The 23,207-nt window shown below is 42.5% G+C and overlaps 1 protein-coding gene across 1 annotated transcript in view; it reads right to left on the minus strand.

Annotated features, from left to right (window-relative positions):
* Positions 1-388: 388 nt before the first annotated feature.
* Positions 389-23,207, minus strand: part of LOC137359361 (serine/threonine-protein kinase 32B-like) — a 353,419-nt gene continuing 330,600 nt past the window's right edge. The window contains exons 8-13 of the mRNA XM_068025387.1: positions 15,635-15,751; positions 13,527-13,652; positions 9,120-9,122; positions 4,379-4,510; positions 3,970-4,034; positions 389-524 (exon numbers count right to left, since the gene is read on the minus strand). Of these exons, the coding sequence (XP_067881488.1) occupies positions 389-524; positions 3,970-4,034; positions 4,379-4,510; positions 9,120-9,122; positions 13,527-13,652; positions 15,635-15,751 (579 nt within the window). The remainder of the gene's footprint in view (positions 525-3,969; positions 4,035-4,378; positions 4,511-9,119; positions 9,123-13,526; positions 13,653-15,634; positions 15,752-23,207) is intronic.

Here is a 23,207-nt window from a genome sequence, read left to right on the forward strand (position 1 = left end):
TCAATGAAATTGTTCAGCAGTGTACACATTTTAAAAGACAACATGAAGGCCTAAAATTTAACTATTCTCAAAGGCTTAGCTGGGATGCTTACTCTTAAACACTCTTGGTGGGTTTAGAGAAATTGGTGTGGAAAATTGACTTCAAGATAGTTTCAAGATATATTTATTTTGTCTCCTTCCTATGTAAGACTGTTCCCCTTCTGCCAGTAAACATATCCCTTTCCACTCCATTGTATGAGCATACAAAAAGTTCTTTATCATTTTTCCCTGGGAAATGAGTCACCCAAATAGTTTTCCTGTGGGAAGAAAGATATTTAAACTACAAGGCATGCACAGAAATAATTTCATTATAATGCAATGAGTTTTTAGGATCCTTGGAGGGTTCAGACTAGCTAGGAACTGTTGTGTAGATAGTTTCAAGCACATTATTGTTATGACCGTCTTGCGTCTTTGCATGTGTCTGACTGCAAGTGCCACTTTCTTTATTGGATGTTTGCCCACCTTCTGCCCGTGATTTTCTTAATCTGAAAAGTAAATACCATGTAATGATGTTTGAGTATGGTTAAGAAGGAGATACACTTCATCAAGCAGGCAGTGTCCTCTGCATTGATTGGTAAAATGTGTACACAACAATTTTCAGTTTAAAGTCTAAAGCAACTAGAACCCAAATCTATTGTTTATCAAAAAAGTAACTCCCCATAACCTCACATTGATTTTTTGCTGAATATTATATGGCAACATTTCAAATGTTCTCTGTTACTGAAACGAGTGACTCATCATTCTGTGGACACTGGTACGCCTTTAATAACGTGTTTAAGTTACTGTTCTTCATGTGTGAACCTAGTCGCCATGACAACAGGCTATTCAATAATAGAGGCATCATAGCTTGATCCTCTCTTTAGCCATGTGTACAAATATTTCAGTAGGAATCCCTAAATAATGACTAGAAGAAATAATTCTGGATTCCTTCCCCTCCCTTGCTTGGGGATACTGACATTGTAGTGTCCAGTTATCAGACCATCTGAGATCAACCAGCTTAGCATGACCCAATGATGAACCTAGTCTTTCAATGGCACAATTGGGAATATTGCAATTGCATTTCAGGTAGTAATGGCTTCTTTCTCATAAGCTGCCACCCTGCAATACAAAGGGAGCTGGTAAGAATATTGGAAATTATAAGTAAATGAATATTATAAATTCATTTTTTCATCTTATTTATCCCAGAATCAATATTAAATGCATTAGGTCCTGTTAATGTGTGGTCTCTCCTTCGATTACCTGAAAAATACACTGTTAAACCCTAAGAAATGTAATATTCTCCACAAATTAACAGATAAATCCAAGCATGGACATTAGAGAGGTAGATAATTACTTTCTGCTTAACTGAGAGGCATTTGCTAGAGCTTTGTTTTATCTATAAGCTTATGCGTCTAAATTTTTTTTTAGCAGTCTGAATAGGTGAACAAATATCAACAACTTGCAATTATACGGCAATGTTAATGTATTTCACAGAGGTGTAAGGGACAGAAGTATAACTGATGGAGGACTAGCCAACTTCATGCCCTAACCTAGGTGGACGAGGATGCATTACAAATAAGCGGGGTTCAAGAGCATTGAGAATTGGAGATGACAAGGTTTGGAGGCTCTGCTAAGGAACTAACTGGTTATCAAATGTATCCCTTTTATGTACCACAAACAATTGTACCTTCAGAAAGCTCAACCAGCGTGACGAATACTTTCAAGCAAATGACCCGCCTCCCATTGTCATCCTACCTCTTGTCCCTTTCTTCTCAGCAGTAGGAACCTCCTGAAGACACCTCAGAGGAGGATATCCCTCCTCAAAACCCACTGTAATGTGTGTTATCTCACCCCAAGCACCAGTGTAGAAATTGGTAACCTTAGTGTACTAGAAGGGGGCTACACTTGGCAAAGCACATAGCACGAGGTGAGCAGAAGCACATGCTTACGGCAAGGACAGACCAGGAGATGGCTCACCAGGGTGCAATGTCCTCTTGTAGCTCTGCTGATATGGACCATGATGCAAATCTCTGGGGTGTGGCCATGAAAAGAAAAATGCTTGAGCCACACCAGAGATGATATGAGGCATTGGAAGGCCTGCCAAAGGTGTTGACCACCATGTCTGACAATATGGAGGAGTTCACCTCCAGCATGTTTGGACTTCTCTTGCATGGTACTTCTGCTCTGCCATCTATCACCCTGGAGTGTGTAGCTAGCTCCACAGACTTTGCAGTCAGGCCCTGACAACTGATCGGAGTGCCTGCAGCTCATGGCCACTTTAAATCCTGCAGCCTATTCAGTTTTCACCCAATCCTGACAGCTTTTACCTAATGGGATGGTCATGGGCGTGACTTCTACTTTTTTTTCTGTTTAGATAGCGTTGAGTCCTAATTATAACAAATGATTGCTTAATCCGCCACTATCAACATCCTGTGGGTTATCATTGAACTGGAGTAGCCATATAAATACTGTGGCTACAAGACCAGGTCAGAGGCTAGGAATCCTGCAGCGAGTAACTCACCTCCTGACTCCCCAATGACAGTGAAGGAACGGTAATATAGTTCCAAGTCAGGATGGTGTATGACTTGGAGCGGAACTTGCAGATGGTGGTATTCCCATGTGTCTGCTGCTTGTGTCCTTCTAGGAGGTAGAGGTTGTGGGTTTGGAATGTGCCATCAAAGGAGCCTTGGTGTGTTGTTGCGGTGCATCTGGTTGATGGTCCATGCTGCTGCCACTCTGCGTCGGTGGTGGAGTGAATGTTGAAGGTGGTGGATGGGGTGCTGATCAAGGTTAGCTTTGCCTTGGATGGTGTTGAGCTTCTTGAATGTTGTTGGACCTGCACTCATCCAGGAAAGCGGAGAGTATTCCATCACACTCTTGATTTGGGCCTCGTAGATGGTGGACAGGCTTTGGGGAGTCAAAAAGTGTGTTATTCACCACAGAATTCCCGGCCTCTGACCTCTTGTAGCCACAGTATTTATGTGGCTGGTCCAGTTCAGCTTCTAGTTAATGGCAACCCCCAAGATGTTCATGGTAGTTGGAGTTGAGAAGGTCGACTTTGTGAGACCTTTGTGGTTACAGAGAGATTGAGAAGGAAGAAGGAGGATAGTGCCCCACAGTCACAGAAAATGTCATTGTGACTTTCATCATCCTAACTAGAATTTCAACAAAATTTGTAAATATCATCAAATCACTTAACAAGGCCTTGAATGCCATTACAAGTATGAAATTAATTAAAAACATTGAGTATTATGATGGCCCAACATTTTGGTGTATTGGTGAGTTTCCAATATTAATGGTCTGTTCAGGAAAGTTCTACGTGGATACTGGCTGGGGAGGGAGGGAGGAAAACACTGAAGGTTGAGGCACATAGCTTCTAAGAGTCAGTGAGGATAATTTTCACCTTTAAGGCTTAGATTGTCTGCTCATTTAGATAACCCGCCCAATTTTCATTTCAATTGAGTGTGTTTTAACAGGTAAATAATCTACTTTGCCAGTTTACCACCTATGTACATGTGGAACTTGCCTCCTATAATGCTACCTCTACATTACACATCAGAGATTTTGAGTGTTCCTGCCACAAAATGAAAGGGTCCATAGCTCGACACCTAGCTAGCTACTTCTTTTCCCTACCTGCTTCTCCTGTAGTCTGTTAAGGGAGCTGACTGAAAGGGGCAGATAATCATCACCCTGAGAGATCAAGTCCTCATCTGTCTTCTTAACAAGCCTGCCACTCTTAAAGGGCTTCTGCACTTAAGACAAGGCAGAAACCTTTCTTGTGGAGACTGCTGCTTGCAAAGATGGCAGGACCGTTGCTAAAGAGAGCATGAATGTTCTGCTAGAGGAAGTAGCACTGAGGAAAATGGTCACTTTTGGATGCTGCAGGGAATCATTTTAACAAAACAAATATGAAGCAGAGAGCTGAGTTGACTAAGTAATCAATACACTTACTTTTCTCTGTTGAATATGGTAAAATCGTTGTGGACTGTTTCCAGACACTGTTGAAGATGCCCGTTCTTTTATATCACATGAATGGACAAAGATAAAGAAAGAAAGCAAATGCGAGAGAGGAATTTTAAAATGCATGTAAACATCAAATCAGCTGTAAACGCCTCACTGAAACTTTGAAAATCCGGCAGTTTTGATGATTAATGAAAAATAAGACATTTTTTATTTCCTTACTGTGCAATGTTATGTCACATTTATTATGGTGCCACTGTCATTTTTGTCAAAATGAAATCAGGTTATTTTCAGTGATATTTGTAAAGAAATATTATTCAATGGAATAAGTAAATCTGCCACTGTAGCTGGAAAGCTGTTGTGCCATTGGGAAGTGTAAAATATGATCAAGACATCTTACCAGTGGGGAACTTTCTTTCCCAGAATCTTTAGATTTATTCTTAGCCAGTCTTTTCTTTTTCTTGTGAAGAGGTTTGGACTCCAGTATCATTTCTTCTAGTTCAAAGGTTGGATCGCAATTCAACCTCCCTTTCTGTTAAGAAAAAGGAAAAGAGACAAAGAGTAAATGTCAACATTAGTGTGTTTTTAAAAATTAATTAATTAATTAATTATAAAGAACAACTACATCTAATACATTTCCTCTTCATCTTTCCACTGATGTTTTGAATTCAAATAGCAAATACAGATAATGGAAATCAGTTGAACAAATTAATTCAGGCTGATAGGAAACTAAATTAACATAGAACCATTCTTGTTTTGTACGTTGGATGGCATAACTATACTGCACATATTGGAATGTGGGCAGTCAGTTGCTGGGGACAGAAGCTTTGTCAAAGTTCCACTGGTGTACAAATAGAAAAAATCACAGATTTCATTAAGTTAATGTGTGTTGCTGTGAATCGGGTGTTCAACAAGTGATAGTTATTTTTGCGTAAAAGCTTTCCAAGCAAAATCCTGCCTGGGAGAAAATTTCATAGGGAGGAGAAAAATATGTAAAGTTTTGCCACTTTTATTCTTAACAAACTTTTTGGATTAAAATTGTGGGGTGTTATTGAGCATTTTATATTCCTGGCAGAAATATAAGAGGTCAGGCTTTAATGCTAGCCAATCTTGTGGTGCATATTCTGGTAAGATAGCCAGACAGACTACATCTCTCCCATGTACAGTAGAATGGATTCTGGCATGGATTAGCCTGTCCACTGTTCTGCATTGCTTTGGATTGGATTGAGTCCAGTAACAAAAGATGGATTAAAATATTAGTTTTGGATACAGTATAAGATTAATTTGAGACATGACATATGCTAAGTGTAGTACGCTTGGGAAGAACAGGTGGCTTTGGGTCTTCGGCTGCCAAAGCTGTCTAGCACTGGGGTTTTCCTCACATCAGGGGGTGATGCGAGGGGGTGGATTTAGCCAGAAAAGGGTAAGCCCTGATGTTGGGACCAAATGGTGGTCTCAAGCTGACATGGGCAGGCGATGGGACTGGCTCGGCAATTTTCCTGGAGGGGAGATGGTGCCGTAGTGGTAATGTCACTGGACTAGGAATTGAGGCCCAGGCCTGGGGACATGAGTTCAAATTTCACCATCCCAACTGGTGGAATTTAAATTCAATTAATTAATCAAAATCTGGAATTGAAAGCTAGCCTCAGTAATGGTGCCATGAAACTATCATCGATTGTTGTAAAAACCCATCTGGTTCGCTAATGTCCTTTAGGAAAGGTACTCGGCCATCCTTACCTGGTCTGGCCTACGTGTGACTCCACACCCACAGCAATATGGTTGACTCTTAACTGCTCTCCGAATTGGCCTAGCAAGCCAGTCAGTTCAAAGGGCAACCAGGGATAGGCAACAAATACTTTGCCAGTGACGCCCACATCCCATGAAATAATTTTTTAAAAACTGCAAATTGGCAGCCTCCAGGCCCATTGTCCAATTAAGGTCCAGCAGCTCAGAAGCCTCAGCAGCAGCATCAAGACAGATGGCCACTGCTGAGGCAGCAAGGATAACAAAAGGGCACTTCCATCTTGAGGCCCTGACATTCAGAGGGGTATTGCAGAGCTCTGAGATGCAGAGGGATCTGGGTGTCCTTGTGCATGAATCGCAAAAGGTTAGTATGCCGGTACAGCACGTAATTAGGAAAGCTAATAGAAAGTTATCTTTTATCGCAAGGGGAATTGAATACAAAAGTAGGGAGGTTATGCTTCAGCTATACAGGACATTGGTGAGACCACATCTGGAGTACTGTGTACAGTACTGGTCTCCTTATTTAAGGAAGGATGTAAATGTGTTGGAAGCAATACAGAGAAGGTTTACTAGACTAATACCTGGAATGAGTGGGCTGTCTTATGAGGAAAGATTGGACAGGCTAGGCTTGTATCCGCTGGAATTTAGAAGAGTAAGAGGTGACGTGATTGAAATATATAAGATCCTGAGGGGTCCTGATAGGGTAGATGTGGAAAGGATGTTTCCCCTTCTGGGAGAATTTGGAACTAGGGGTCACTGTTTAAAAATAAGGGGTCGTCCATTTAAGACGGAGATGAGGAGAAATCTTTTCTCCCAGAGGGTCATGAGTCTTTGGAATTCTCTTCCTCAAAAGGCGGTGGAAGCAGAGTCTTTGAATGTTTTTAAAGTAGAGGTAGATAGATTCTTGACAAGCAAGGGGGTGAAAGGTTATCGGGGGTAGGTGGAAATGTGAAGTAATCAGTTCAGCCATGTACTTACTGAATGGCAGAGCAGGCTCGAAGGGCCAAGTGGCCTACTTCTGCTCCTAAATCGTATGTTTGTATCCCTCCAGTGATGATGTTGGAGCCACGGGGAGCCGGCGGTCTGCGGAGATGACCCGCAATTAGGCCTTTAATTGGCTAAATTGGCCACCCGCCTCCAGTCGGCGGGTAGCCGAGCCACTGCCTTTTCCACTGCTGGAAAACATCCCCAGTCGCAGGACTGCATCGAGGAGGCATCCCAGTGCAGCTGTCCAGCATTTTACTGGCCCCCACACCCCCCACGCCTCCTAGCCCACAACCCGAGGGATGATATAATCTCACTCATCGTGTCTGGATTTACTGTAGATTAATTGATAAAGGCTGAATGCAATTACTTGTCAACGAGGCCATTATGATTATATCATGTGACTACCAGGATGGTAGAAGACAAACTAGATGGACTGTGGCCTTTCTATTGTCTAGCAATTCCTATGTTTCTATGGGTTTTATCTGCAAGCATCAAAGTGGAGCTAAAATATCACTAGAAATATGCAAGATCTGCAGAATGCTTTAGATTTTTATAGCTGACAGGTGTGACAAGCATGCCAACTTAGAAAACTAGCAAAAGTTGATCAAAGTTTCAAAAAAGATAATATAGCTCCCAAATAATTGACAACTCAGGAACAGCCCCGTTATGTGAAAGCAAGTGAATGACACAAGCTTTGTAACATAAGTAATAGTTATACATAACAGCCCTTCATTTGTATTGACAGATAAAAAGGAAAAACAAAGTTACATTTGAATTTTCAACAGACTGACCAAGGCATTACCTGCCCAAAACAATTTCTCAGCCACCACTCTCTACATCCACACCCCACCACCTTTATTCACAAAGGTACTCCATTTCTTCCAGAACCAGCTCACAGTGACACTCTCCCTCACCCAGCTCTGAGGCCTTTCACAGAGGTATTCCTCTCTGACCTCCCAGTTCATTTATCTCTCACCCATTCCCCCCTAATTTCAATCTGAAACTCTTTGACTTCTCCAACTCAGTTCAGTTTGTAATTCTTCTACCAATTCTCCAGATCAACCTGGCAGTTTTTCTCCCACCTAGATCGCCCAGCTCAAATTGAGACTCTCCGCTCTCCCATTTCATGCCAGTATTCGTCCTCCCCACTCCCATTGCGTAATGTTGGCAATCCTCTTGCTCCCTAAAATGCCAAACTCAACTTCTCCACTTACATCAAATATTGCTTTTAGCTTCTCCCCTCTTCCCCCTGCACCCCCCCCCCCCCCCACCTAAGTGCCACTCTCAGTTTCTACACTCTTCCCCATCCCCTTTATTAATATCCACTTTCCCCTACTTCAATTACCATCTATTTCTTCCACTCCCAGTGCCATTTATTCCCTCTCTTTATGACTGTCATCGACTTCTCCATCTTTCACCTCTATCCATTTGCCACCCACTCCCCACCCCCCACCCATCCACTACTACCTGAGCCTCGTGATTGATACACTAGAAATAACACAGAAAATACTGGAAATAGACAACAGGCCAGTAAATATCTGTAAAGAGAAAATGCTACTGCTCCTAGTCCTAATGGTTAGGACTCTAGGTAGGAACTTCCATTCTTGCAAAAGTTCCTGTCTACAGTATACAGAAGCTGCAGTCCCTGTTATCAGTATTGGGAGAGGCATTAAGGGGAGATAGGGACCCAGACGAGCTAGAAAACGTAAGGTGGCTAGGTCTAAACGGAGACATTCCAGCTATATTGATTTTCATCAGCAAACACTCAAAGGCTGCTAAAACAGAGGCCGGAATTTTACCAGTCCCCTGGCGACAGGCTAGGTGGCGGGAAGACTGGTAAAATGGCACGGGAAGGTGTTTTGGGGTGGTGGGGGGTGGGGGTGGGTGCCTGACATCTTTCCCCCACTATCCCATTTTGCCAGTGGCGGGAAAGCTGGCAGTCATGCCACCTACTGAAAGCTCAGTTGAGCCATTTAAGTGGCCAATTAAGGGCCTCTTCCTGCTTCTGTGGGCTTTTTTCCAATGGCCCCAAGGGCTGCCCTCTTTTTGGGCACTCCATGGCTCACAGAGGGGCCCCCAGTGGCATTGGCTGCCCCCGCAGTAACAGTTGCACTGCTGAGCTGTCAGCCCTCTGTTTGGGCCAGCAGCTTTTGGGGGGGTGGACCGCCATCCTTAATAGGAATGACACCCCCGGTGGTGGCCACTTAACTGGCCACCATTGGGAATATGCCCCCGGGTCCCACCACCAGCTGAAGTGGGCTCAGCTCCCATTTTTGGCCCTGACGGCAGGACCTGCCGGCATCATAAAATTCAGCCAGTGACTATCAGCATGAAAAGCTAATAATTGGCATGCATAAGGCTGGCTTGAGAAAAAACACTCTTCTGTGAGTTTTTCCAAACATCTTTGCCACTTGCTTCTTCTAGCATGGCTTAGAAGTGATAACAAAGTGATTAGATTCAATGATTGTAAGGGAAAAGAACTTGACAGCTTATCAAGATGAAGGATTAACATTATGGTCAACCAATCTTCATAATTATTAATATATTCAGCATTGAAGTGAATACACTATTTATCTGCCCATCATCCATTTTACAGATGGCACTTTGTAGAGACTAGTATGACTTGAGAAAGGTACAATGTTAAATCTGATGGCATTTACAGAGATGAAAACAATGAATATGATGAGTTTAGGAAAGAGGTTCATAACACAATTAGGAATCAATGAGAAATATGAAATGAGAATATCAAAGAACATGGCCACGAGAATCAATAGCCCACGAAAATGGGTACGGGGTCAGAATGCAGGTGAGGTATCCATGTCCGGGAGCAACTGGTTTGTGCAAAACCTTTAGAGTCGGGACAAATTCCTACAGCACATGCCACACCACTCTCTGTAGACTTCAGCAACTTTCAACAACTCTGGAACCACCAAGCACTTCTACAATTGCAGTAAGAACCAGTAGAAATCAATCAGCAACTAACCTTTAAGCAGGTGATCCCTCTAAATAACACTGGATGGGGGTCTTACTGCTGATGAACACGTGCGAGGTTAAGAGAAGGCGTTAGATGGAGCACTGAGCTCCAAAATACAGCGCTGGCGTCAAATCAGCATTACACGCTGATTGAATTTACAATCTGCCTACTTTGCATACTTCTGGACGTGCAAGCTAACACCCTCACCAAAATGGCATTCGGTGCACCTAGTACCAGAAGTGTATGCATACACTGCAGATGCCATTTTGGAGGAAAAACGACACTCGTGTTGCTGAAAACCCAGGCGCTTTGGAGCCGAATTTTGCATCCTATAAAAATAGTAAAGAATTCTACATGCATGTAAGTAAGAAAATAAGAATTAGGGATGAAGTCATTAAAAGATGAACACGATAAACTCACAGATGCTACTAAGTTGGTAGGGATGCTGAATAAAAACTTTGGGTGGAATTTTATACTCTACCCCATGGTGGGTTTGAAGGTGGGGAGAGCATAAAATCGGGTGGGAAGGTGGCGGGGCGGGGAGGGGACTCGCCACCATACCGCCTCTGCTGAAATTTAGCACGGGGCTGGAAAGCCAGTGAACAGCCTTCTCGCCACACCGCCAAATGAGGCCATTTAACTGGGTAATTAACCCCCAGTTAAGGGCCTTTTCCCGCTGCAGCCGCAATTACCTTTGCAATGGGCAGCCCTGTCACCGCACGGGAAACACAGCACAAAATACCGTGTGGGCTGCTTCCCAGCTGTGTGTGGGGGTGGGCGGGGAGGGGTCCCTCGTTCAAAGGCACAGTGTCTGAATGAGGGACTTGGCATCGGGGGGGCCTGCTGAGGGCCAACCCCACCCACCTGCCGTCCTTGCTGTCGACCCCTCCCACCCTGACCTACCTTAAGCCTGGTTCTAGGCTGATCCTCAGTGTCTGGCTGCTGCAGCCACCACCTCCGCAGTGGCGCTGTAGCTGCCGGTCTCTAATTGGCCGGCAGCACTGCAAGGCTGGCAGTTCTGGGGATGAGGTCCTAAATCCTATGGAAGGCCCACCGCTGTCAAGTTAAATGCCTGATTGGCACTAAAGTCAGCGAGCCTTCCGTACAAGAAGACGTGGGGATCTCGGCGTCAATTTCCTCCGATGTTGAGGGCTCTGCCGCCAGCATAAGATTCCACCCTATATCTCAGTTTTCACTGAAGAGGCTAACAAAGATGAATTGACAACAGTACAAGACATCAAAATGAATATTATATTTAAGATAGAAAAAGTTGATTCTACAAAACTGGCACACTTCAGGAGGACAAAGCCTAGGCCCAGATGAATTGCACATAGGGAGAAAATAGCAGAGGCACTCATATCCATATATAGCAATTCAATAGAAAAAGGAATAGTGCCAGAGAACTGGCAAACAGCAAATGTAATTCGTCTTCAAAAAGGAGATAGTTCCCTGGATTGGTTCTATCTTAAGTTATTGTAACATTCGTTTGATAAAAGAGCAGATAACAAAACTTCTAAAGATGGAAAATAGAATAAAATTAGTTAACATGCATTTCTAAGGGGAAGGCCATATTTAACCAACCTTGATGAATTATCTGAATAAATAACTGAAATAGTCGACAAGGGCAATTCAGTGAATATAGAACACATGGACTAAGTATCCAATATTGGCAAAGGTAGATCAAGAGACATTCAGGGTCTGCATCTGAAACAAGTATTAGCCGTTTGCATTTGCCTAATTGAAGTCCCCTTTGTCAGACTGAGCATCCCTGAACACAGCCAGTGTCTGGCCAACTGTTCAGGCAAACTAGGTCTACATGTGGCCTAAGCAGCAGGCCTGAAAGGGACCACTGGAAGTTGCCACCAGAAAGGTAAGTTTAAAAAAAAAATACATACCTGAATGTGGACCAGGTAGGTGCCCTCCCCAGATTGCTGCCCACTGCCTCCCCAACGCTGCTTCTCACTCACTTGATCAGTGCCAGCCCAATGCCAATCACTCCCCACTCGCCCCACCCCCACCTACCTGACAGCCAGCTGTCTGTCAACATCCAGTAGGTGTCTGCAGTTTGCAAGTGTCCAGGAAAAGTGGCCTGAGCCCCAATTTTGGGTAGGCACTGGGCCTTCCCGTTCCAGCACAGGATTGTTCCCTGCACCCAGTGAATCAATTTCTAGCCTATGGTGTCAACATTTGCAGACGATACTAAACTGTGAGGGGTAAAGCACGGCATCAAAATACAGCAAAACATAACAGGCTTGTAGAGTGGGCAGTTACATGACAAATTCTATTTAACAAAGCTAGATGTGGCTCATTTTGGTAGGAAGAATAAAGAAGCTACATATTAGAAGGTAAGGAGCTAAATGGGTTGGAGTATTGTGTGTACTTCTAGTCTCGATACTACAAAAAGGAAATTGAAGCACTGGAAAAAGTGCAGAAAAGATTTATGAGGATGTTACCAGAATTAACAAGATGAAACTATCAAAAAGATTGAGCAATCTGGAACTCATCTAGCTGGAAAAATGAAGACCGAGGAGACCTGATGGAGATCTTTAACATTATGACTCTGTTCAATAGGCCGAATGTGGAGAAATTGTTTCCACGTGAGGTGGGGCAAGAGCAGGGAGCATGAATATAAGATAGCACCAACAGATCAAACAATAATTTAGGAGGAATTTTATTTGGGGGGGGGGGGGGGGTATCTTATGGTGGGGGAGGTTTGGGCATTGAGAGGAAGCACTCAAGGAGTGCTATGAAGGCACTTGCCTTATCCCTGAGGCTGTCCTCACCTCACTGCAGTAGGCCGGTTTCCTGAGGTGTAAACCTGCGAAATAGGTTGAATCCAAGGCTTCCAGCCTCATTAACGTACTTAAATTGCCAACCTGCCTCCTGGGAACAGGTTGGCTCTCCGCCCATTGCCTGCTGGGAACAGGTTGGCTCTCCGCCCATTGCCTGCTTTAGTAAAAGCCGGACATCGGCAGTTTGGAGCCAACTTCCTGATGCACTCGTAATTTTTGCCCATTTAACAATCCACCCGCAGCCAATCCCATTCGCTCACCCATGTTAACATTCCCCCCCTGCACATCATCAGGTATGCTGCAAGAGGACAGATTCTTAGTGTGGATAAAATGCCTTACCCCAGCAAAGGTACTTAGCACTAATGCTCTGAATTTGTGCTGGGCAATGAGAACACTTATGGACTATAAGACTGAAAGAGTACTTTGAAGCTAAATTGGAGACAAGGGGCTGTGACAACGGCTTCTCATTCATTAAAGGAAAAAACAACTACAACAAATTCTGTAAGTTTGGAAAAAAGATACAGAAAATGCTGGAAATGCATAAACAGGTCAGTCAATATATTTAAAGAGTTGGTTGTGTAATCCTTCATCAGAACATATTTTAATCATCATTGTTTCCATAATTTTTGACCTAATTGGAAGAGACATTGGGCTATATTTACCAGAGATATTTTACTGTTTAACCCACTTAAAATTGATACATTAGCGCCCCTGAATTAAAGTAGCAGAAGATCAGCTGAACATGTTGAGTGTTTACCCCCTAATATCTTCCACAGCAATTTTAGACCACAGGCTTATTCCTCAGTAATATTTTATATTAATAGGAAGGAATGACCAGATACCTCACATATCTTTCATTCCGTTCAGCCGGTTTGTCTCTTCATCCACCAATTGGCCCCTTTGTCACATTCCTATGCTGTTCATTTCAGATTTTAAAAGATTTTTGGAGTATGAACACTTATCAGCTCAATAAAATGCAACAAAATAACTTACAGCAAGGGAATTTTATTCAAGCAGAATTATTATGCTTTGCCTTCTGTTTGTTAACTCACATTTGGAACAAAAGCAGGAGGGAGATTCTTCTCCAGAACAGCATCCCAGTTCACATCGACTAAGTATGGAGAATTCTGAATGTCCTTGAGACTGGATAGCCGACACTCAGGCTCTTTAACAAGAAGCTAATGTGGAATAAAATACCATATTTTAACATACTTTTGTTTTGTTGGTGAATAAAAGAAAAAATATCACAATTATTTGAAAATACATATCCGAGTAAGAAACTTCAAAGATGAAAGATTTTACTACATAGCTATAACTAATGAGTATGATAGTGTAATGGTTATGTTACTGGAGTAGTTGCTTAGCCTAACCCAGGAGAAAGTAAGTTCAAATCCCACCAAACCAGTTGGAAAATCTGAATTCAGTTTAAGAATTAAATCTGGAAATAAAATGTTGGTGTCAGTTTAATAGTGAAGCTGTTGGATTGCTGTTAAAAACCCAACCAGTTCACTGGTTTCCTTTTGGGTAGGAAACCTGCCAACCTTACCCAGTCTAGTCTATATGTGACTGGAGTTGCATACCAACATGATTGATTCACTTCCCTCTGAAGTCACCTAGCAAGCCACTCAGTTGTGCTAAACATAAAAGGGTCCGCCACTCCACTTCAAGGTGAATAGGAATGGACAACGAATGCTGGCATTGCTAATCTCTGATGTGTGATTGCCTTTAACAGCAATGTACGTTTAACATCTTAGTATGCTAATAAGCCAAGTGCCAGGATGCAGTCATGTGACTGCATGTCCAACTCACTCTGCTATTGTAACGCCTAGAGGCAGCTCTGTAAACAGTCAGCAATGTGCTGTATATATTAGTTAGCTTTAATAAACCTGTTCAAGATTTTCAACAACCTGAACTCCACACTTCTCATTTTATGTTGCATCAGACAACATAAAAAGCTTCTCATTACAATCTCAATAAAGAATTAAAAAACAAACAAACTTTAAGTAAATTATATTGATTTACATAAAACAACATTTAGTTTCTGTTTGACAATGACGTTAATACATTTTGTCTACATTTGTCCAGAGTAATATAGTACTCATTTGGAATAAGGGCTGTATTTTCTTAAGAAATTAACTTTCAGTTTAGCTTCAGGAGCCAGGTAGTCATGAAGCAAATTCTCAAAATATAATCCTGATCCCAAAATATGTAGCTTCCCTAATCTTCCAGGGAATGTAAGTACAAGCATCAATCGGACACAAGGAAAAGTAATGCACACCTCTCATCACCTACTGGAGGTTGGGTGCAGATACTAGTCCAATTCCTTTTGCACTTTCTCCAGTTAATCAGCCCAACACAATCATGAGAAATGATGGGCACATGCTCTTTTACTTTCAGTGATCCGACATCAGACCGGCACTTTACCTTTGTTCCTGGAATTTCTGAAGTTAAACTATGAGGTTGATTTTAACTTCATGTGAGTTTCAGTTGGGCAGGGTGAGAGGGCTGGGGTGGCGGGTGGGGAGAAACTGCAAAAAAACACTCATCGGCCCAGATTTCAGGCTGGTCCCAAAGGAAAGTTTGCTGGCAAGAAGATAAAGTGATGGGGAAGGGTTTTGGGAGGATCAGTTGGGGGGTAAGACAGTGAGTTTGAGGCAAAGGAGGCTGCAACCTTCTTTTCTGAGGCCTGGAGGAACACATTCTACTGGCCCCATGAAGGAAAGATTTTTGTCTTAGGTTGGAGGGTTGCTTCATCCTCCTGACAAGAGTCCATGGTAGTTCCCCTCATCAGACACCAGATAAAATCCAATCAGAGGTCCTATTGTTGTGATGGGACCCCAATTTGCAAACTTTATGAGGCTCCTGCCCCTTTCTCTTGGGAGACTCAGCCACTGAACTGAGGTGAGCATTTAAAATAGTGACCAGCAGGATTCCAATAAGATCAAGGCAGTAATACTGGGCGCTCCATTTTAAAGGACCCCCTCACCCCATTCCTGCTGGATGGAGTGTGTTAAAATTCCAACCTAGCAGAACGCTTTCACACAGTATTGAGACATTTTTCATCTTGTACGGCTGTGAAGTTTTTCCAGATCGATTTTTCTGGCTAAAAATATCTCAGTTGTAAAATTGTATGCCATGACCTTTTCTTTCCATTCTTTACCATTTTTACTAATGCCACCAAACCTCTGGACCAAGTAGAGGAGCAGTGCACTTTTTCAGTATTAATCATGAGAAGTATTTCTTCCACTGGAGTGTTGGAGTGAATGTCATATGGTCTCTGTAAGATAAAATACAGCAGAATTACTTAACATTTATCTTGTGTACTCTCGTAAACAGTACAGTAAGTGTCAGGAGCTTTTATTGATAAAGACCTTTTCCTTCATATCAGTAACAAATTGTAGCAAAATTTGAATAGTCATAAAGTTAATGAGTGGCAATAATCATAGGTTATAACATGCAAATTTGCTGGTCATAGCAAATCCAACAATACTATTATATATTTTGTTCTGATGAAGGGTTACACATCCGAAACTTTAAACCTGTCCTTCTCTAAGCATATCGACCAACCCACTGTTTCCAGCAATTTCTAACTTTATTTCAGATTTCATGCATTTGCAGTTTTAAAATTTAAAATGTTATGGGTAAGACGTTATGAATTGATAGTTATTGGAGGATAAATTCTGGAATACTGGTAAAGAACTCTTTTGGGGGAAGATTTAATCTGCTTAATCACTATTGATAGTGAAATGGTAAATGTGTTCTTTATATTTGTGCTTTTGTAAAATCTGTGTTCCCTGTTTATTATAATTAGCTGTGCATGCAGCCAGCACTACCCACTCCGACTGCAGCACAAACTGCTGTCAGGGCAGCTCAGAGGGCTGCCATCACTAGCAGTGCTGAGGTGGTGCCTCAGGCCTTCGCTCCATGGACGGGATTTTGGCTCCCCACCAGGGCTGGGAAAGGAGGAGAGAGGGAGCAAGATATATCCTCGCCTGCCGGCATGCCGGTTCCCTGGCTCCGTCCCGCCTCCAGGCCATTTTTGCGGAGGCAGGATAGGGGTACCACAGGACTACCCACCCGTACACGGCAAGTAGCCAACTTGGCTTGTTAAGAGCCTATTGAGGCCATTTAAAGGAGGATGACTGGAATTTTCCAGTCAGCCTCCAGGTCCCCACAGATGGCAGGGCCCGTTTAGCTGCCTGGAGGTGGCCTCCTGGCAGCAGACTGGAGGGCCAGCACTCCAGACAGGCCGAGAGACCCTCCCTGCCTGCCTGGCTGAAGGAGCAGCCACAGGCCGCCCTGTAGAGGTGTTCGCCCGCACACCACCCCCCCCCCCCCCCACCCCAACAGTGGTGGCCAGGCTGCAAGATCCATTTTTTAATTTAAGTCTAAAAAAAGTTGGGGAGATAGCTCCTCCATTTTGAAGCACCTTTACCTTCCTTCTATTGCAACCTACTGCTCCTATGAAGCTAAATGGCCTATGATTGGCCCTCCAGCTTCGAGAGCCCGCCAGCCATTCTTAATTGGACAGCGAGGCCACCTCTGGCCATTAATTGGCCATCTCTGTGAAAGTCACAATGAGTGACTATTTCACCTGGGGGTGTGTTCAGGACCAGGAAACAGTTCCAACATCTGTTTTCCGGCCCCAGAGGGAAAATCCTGCCCCATGGAAACTTGCTGTCCTCCCACAGGACAACAACATGCCTACTTCTCCACCACACTGCCAGCCAATCCAGACTGCTGCAGACCGTGCTGACATTTTGCAATCTGTAGCTGGGCCCTCAAGGTCCAGAACTGCTCACAGCTTTCAGCGCAGTCTATTTCATGTGTTGTCAATGGAATCTCAGCATACTTTCGCCTCCCAAGCTGTAGCAACTGGGGAAACATCTCATAGAAGCACTACAGTAGGGAAAGGAACATGCAAGAATGAATCACCCTAGTGAATAGTAATTTTTTTTTGTAAATGATGACATGATAAATTTGTTTATTCATCTGGATCTTCATAGCGAGCTGAGGGCAAGAACAGCGAGTCTGGTGAAGGAAGTGAATCTGCTGATTGTTAGAAGAGAGGTAAGGATTGTGTGACTGTTGGTGAATGGCGAATGGGACAGCTAACTTTGGTGAAGCATCCTTGATGAGCTGTTCTTGGAGATCTCAAGTAGATCAGGGCTTTTCTGGCTGCTGCCTCTCTTCCTCTTCCTTCTGCTCCTCCTCCTCTTACTGTGGTATTTGCTGCCATTCCTCTTGATGGCAAAGTTGTGCAGCATACAGCACATGGTCACAAACCTACATACTTGCTTAGGGGTGTACTGCAAAGTTCCAAGGAAAGCGTTGCTTGAGTACCTGGATTATTTTCTCAATAGCCGCTTGTCTGTCATTGTAGGTCCACTGTGCATTTGTGTGTGTTCCTAACTGGAGTTCTGAGCCATGTCTGAAGGAGACAACCCTTGTTGCCAGATAGCCAGCCTGTAACTTAGAGGTACATTTGGAGTAAAGGTGGCATAGGAAACTGGCACAATGAAAGAGTCATGACCACTGCCGGAATAGTGGGCACAAATACACATGATGCACTGCCTGTGGTGACAAACCATTTGCATGTTGAGGGAGTGGAATCCCTTTCAATTGATAAATATTTAAGATTGGTTACAGGGAGCACATGGCAGGTGAAGCACCGTGGCAGTCCAAAATGAAAATGGGTTCAGCACGAACTGCAGGACCCTCATCTCACAAACTACTTTTGACTTTAAATGCTTCCAGCATGAGCTCCTGACGCGAGCACTGTCTCCTCTACCAATATGGCGGTGGTGCACTTCTAGGCAGAGGTGTGTGTGCACATTGCTTGCCACTTTAGAGCCTTATTGGACTATATAGTGCCTGAGAAATGGGCGCTATGTGGCCTAATTTCTAGGGCCCAGATATTTGAAGTCATTGTAAAAGGAAGATAACTGATAAATGTTATCCTGATTGGACGACAGGGTGAGGAGGCGGAGGGGGGGGGGTGGGGGAGCACACTAACAGAATATGTAAAATTACTATGCATAGCCATATTTGATTTTTGTGATTACACAATTTCCAAGCGTAACTTTGGAGCTTACGATCACTCATTTAGTCTAAATCTTTCAGTATTAAAATTCTTCCTTTCTTATTGAGAAAGAGCAGAGACGAATTATGATTTAACAATGCACTACAAATTTGACTTGACCTAAATCTTATTTCGTTTGATGGTAACAGTCTTTTTGGTAAACTGTAGGCCTATCTGTATACTCAAAAAGATGCAAAATTATTACCAGTGGAAGAAGGGATAGTCCTACTCACCCATAATCTACATTGATCCCCAGTCCCCCAATGCCTCCAATCTAAAATTTCAAATCCATTCATGACCTCACTCCTCCCTATCTCTGTAACCTTCTCCAGTTCAACAACTTTCTGAGAACTCTGTGTTCCTCTAACTCTGGCCTCTTATGCATTTGCCTCTGATTTTGTCCGGCCATTGGCAGCTCTGCTTTTAAACCACCTCAGTTCCAAACTCCAGAATTCCTTCATTGATCCTCTCTGCCTCTCCACCTCTTTCTCTGCTTTTATGACCCTCCATAAAATCTCTCTCTTTGACCAAGCTTTTAGTCACCTCTGCTAATTCTTTGGCTCAGTTTCAATTTCTGTCCAATTACATTTCCCTGAAGTGTCTTGGAACATTCTTCTATGTTAAAGGTTCTATATAAATGCAAGTTGCTGTTCTTGTCAACAGTTGCTTTTAAACAATGAGAGTTGATTTCACCTTGTTGGCAATACTTGTGATGGCAGGTGAGTTTGAAATGTTATTTTGTGAAACAAAATCGGGAGTTATCTCCCCTTGACCAACAGTTAATGGTTCTGACTGCTCTGTCAAAATAAAGTGAAAGAAGTTTTGACAGGGGCAGGCCACAAGGGATACTTGTACCTTTAGCTTACTGGAAACATGCGTCTGCCACAATTGGAGCAGTACTGAAGAGAATATCATAAATTTAATGGGGATGCGTGTAATATTCTTATTCTGCTCATCACTTCTCTTATAGTTAACGTTTCGGGTCAGTGACCCTTCTTCGGGTTCCGAAGAAGGGTCACTGACCCGAAACGTTAACTCTGCTTCTCTTTCCACAGATGCTGCCAGACCTGCTGAGTGAATCCAGCATTTCTTGTTTTTGTTTCAGATTTCCAGCATCCGCAGTATTTTGCTTTTACTTCTCTTATAGTGTTGTGTTTACTGCTGGGTTTTATTTATTTTATTTAGAGATACAGCACTGAAACAGGCCCTTCGGCCCACTGAGTCTGTGCCGACCATCAACCACCCATTTATACTAACCCTACACTAATCCCATATTCCTACCACATCCCCACCTTCCCTATATTCCCCTACCACCTACCTATACTAGGGGCAATTTATAATGGCCAATTTACCTATCAACCTGCAAGTCTTTGGCTGTGGGAGGAAACAGGAGCACCCGGTGAAAACCCACGCAGTTCACAGGGAGAATTTGCAAACTCCGCACAGGCAGTACCCAGAATTGAACCCGGGTTGCTGGAGCTGAGAGGCTGCAGTGCTAGCCACTGCGCCGCCCCCATTGTGTCAATGCAAAGGATTTCCATTGGACTACGAGAACTTTTAAAACTAAGTAAAGAATTTTCTCTAATGTTATATGAGAAATAATGCTCCCACCAACTGTCCCATAATATTGAATACAGGAGGATAGTTCTGTGGACAAATATGCAGATCTCTGGTGTTGTTCAGTTGACTGCGAAATCCAGAAGTTTAACTCAGATCTGGTGGCTTGAGCATTGCACAATACAGAAATCAGTTCTGCATTTTAATTGCACCTTCACTATATCCTCATCTATGTTTGTCATTCTGCATGGCTTCTTATTTTCATCCTTCAGTATTTGCATGACTTTGCATTCCCAGCCCTATATGTCACAATTTTAATTACTTTTCCTATCTAATCATTTCATCTTTCTTGAAAAAAATGATCTTGCACTTTGCTCTTTAAATTCTGTCTCTCTCACTTAATGATTTTTTTCCCCTTATCTCTGCACTTTTTGTTCTGTCTCGCTGACATATTAGCAGTTCCATTACTCTGCTCGTCTTGTCTTCTTGAATTCTGCTCCTTCAGGGATCTTCAGCAAAATCCCCCAGTCACCTCCCACAGTTCTTTTGTTATTTAAATGCCAGCAGCTCAGCTAGAGAATCTCTCATGCTGATCAGCCTTTTACAAGCAATTGGCTCATGCACCTACTGAACTTTCAAAATCACGAGTATGGAGTGATGACATGCATCAAATCCAGGCCATTTGTGTTTACAATCAGCACCAGCAAAGCACGTAGCAATATTTTCATTATATCATTCATTTTTTTGTGCTTTTACTTTTTTTCTTCCTCCTCCACATAGCATTGATGAGTAACAGATCTGGTGGGCCATCAGTTATGATGGAGGGAATGCAGCACCTTCAAACTGCAATCCTGGGACGATCTCAATCAATCAAAGTTTACTCTGTTGCTCTCACTCTTTGAAAGTTGCTTTGCCTCTCCAATTGATGTCCACTGATGTCCATATTTATAGGCTCCCCAGGCAGGCTTCACTTCAATGGAAGTAAACATTGGGAGAGCTGTAAAACGAGCTGCCAATACACTATCCCCTGTTTTACACTATCGCACCAAGTCGAAATGACTCCCAAAAGGTTTATCCAGTGAGTAGTTGAGCCACACAGATAGGAAGATCCCAGTATCTCTGGCTCCAGTAGTGGACAATTAGCCAGGGTTCTATTCTTGATCGTGATGGGTTGACCCCTGCTAAAAATACGCAAATACAGAAGTCGGGTGAGGGCAGGATTGGACTCAGTTGTGATGCCTCATATAATCAAATAAGTTAGTACTGTAAAGGGTAACATATGAAGAATGGATAATTAGGTAAGGTGCTAGAGAGTGCCCAGTTCCAGTGGAACCATAATCTATCAAGGAGTCAACGTCCTCAGGAGGAGAAAATTGATAAGAAAAGAAAACAAAAATCAGTGATTAAGCACTTTGGGTTGTTAAATCCTTAAAAATGTTTGTTTACGGTAAAATATTTATTTGCAGTGACATTAAATTGCCAGTGTGTTCAAAGATGAGTTACTCAATGTTGTGACAGAAATATGTTATCTTATTCCCCTGGAGGGAATATAACAAGAATTGGAACTGCAAGCACTTGTTCTTGCATATGAGATGCAGCGTTGACTGATAATGTTTTGTAAATTGAGCCAACCACAAGTGCTGCTTTTCATTACTTTGAACTTTGCATGCAAGCTGTGTCTTTTCCAGACTAAAACATAGCTTAATAAATTACTTCTGCTGTATACAACATGCTTTTGATATATTTTATTCACAGTAATTAAAAATATCTCTACAGTTGCCCTGGCATTAATGAAGAATGAAAGTTATAACCAACTTGCTGCTAATAGATTGTGACTTCTGTGCAGTGAACCACAACTGTTAATAATAATGTAAGTATGAACATGTAGATATCAATTGCAGAATGCATAAAATTGGTTTGTCATTAAATTCATAGCAGAAGAAAAATGCAAAGCATTGAGTAATTGTAATTAAATATATCACAGATCGTGGCAAGCATTAGTTTTAAAATATTGTAAACAAATATTTTTGAAGATATATTAATATCTGGTTGTGAGTGCAATGAAGATGCCAATATCTTTCCTGATCCTTAATAGGTACAACATGTTGCTCTCAGTAACTCTGCCACAGCCACATTTACTATTTATGAATTAATTGTGATTTAACAACTAGATTAGTCCATCTAAAGTTCCGAGTTGAAGCCTCACTTCCTTCCTTCAGCACCATAGGACTCTAATTCTATTGACCTGCTGCACCTCTACTAATGCAAGTATCTCATTGACATGAATGATATCCATGGCTTCTTCACTGCCACAAAGACCATTTATAGCCCAAGTACTCAAAGACCAACTTCTCTGAGGCCTATGGATGGGGGAGATCTGATCAAGGAAAGGGAAACTGTCAACGCCCATTGGACGGAGCATTTTGAAGACCTTTTCAATCAAGAATCCATTCTTGACGAGTATTTTTTAGTCCATCCCATAACATCCAGTTAGAGACAAGCTCAGAACTCCACCAATGCCAATGGAGGTGATGAAAGCCATTGCACAAATAAAGAACAAAGTGGCAGAAGGTGATGGAATCCCCACTGAAATCTTTAAGCACAGAGGAGAGGAACAAACATTACAGCTCCACTATCACAAGTGTGTTGTTGAATTTTTTTCCATTAAAACTCTTGCTAACTGGCTTCTGAAATAACATTCCATTATAATACCGGTAATGAGCATAAGCTAATAATTTCAGAACATTGCATACGAATGAGGGAGGGGTGGATCATTTATCAGACAATAATCAATCTACTTATTGCCTCTTGTATATAAATTAAAAGCTGCAGATGTTCCAAATTGTGATTTGATCATGTTTACACCGCCACACAACACATTCTGTACACCACACAGTTTGGATAGGGTTTTTTGTTAATAATATTAGAAGTATTGCAAGTGATAGCGTAAGCAATGCTACATCAGAGATTTTTTACAGTGAAAAGTTATGGACACATGTTTATGGTCAACATGTATAAAATTAGTAGATTTAAAATGGTAGAAAAATGAAATGCAAAATGTACACTCTTCAGCCAGTAGCTGACAATTCATTCC

The sequence above is a fragment of the Heterodontus francisci genome, chromosome 1 (assembly GCF_036365525.1).
Source record: "Heterodontus francisci isolate sHetFra1 chromosome 1, sHetFra1.hap1, whole genome shotgun sequence".
Classification (NCBI taxonomy): Eukaryota; Metazoa; Chordata; class Chondrichthyes; order Heterodontiformes; family Heterodontidae; genus Heterodontus; species Heterodontus francisci.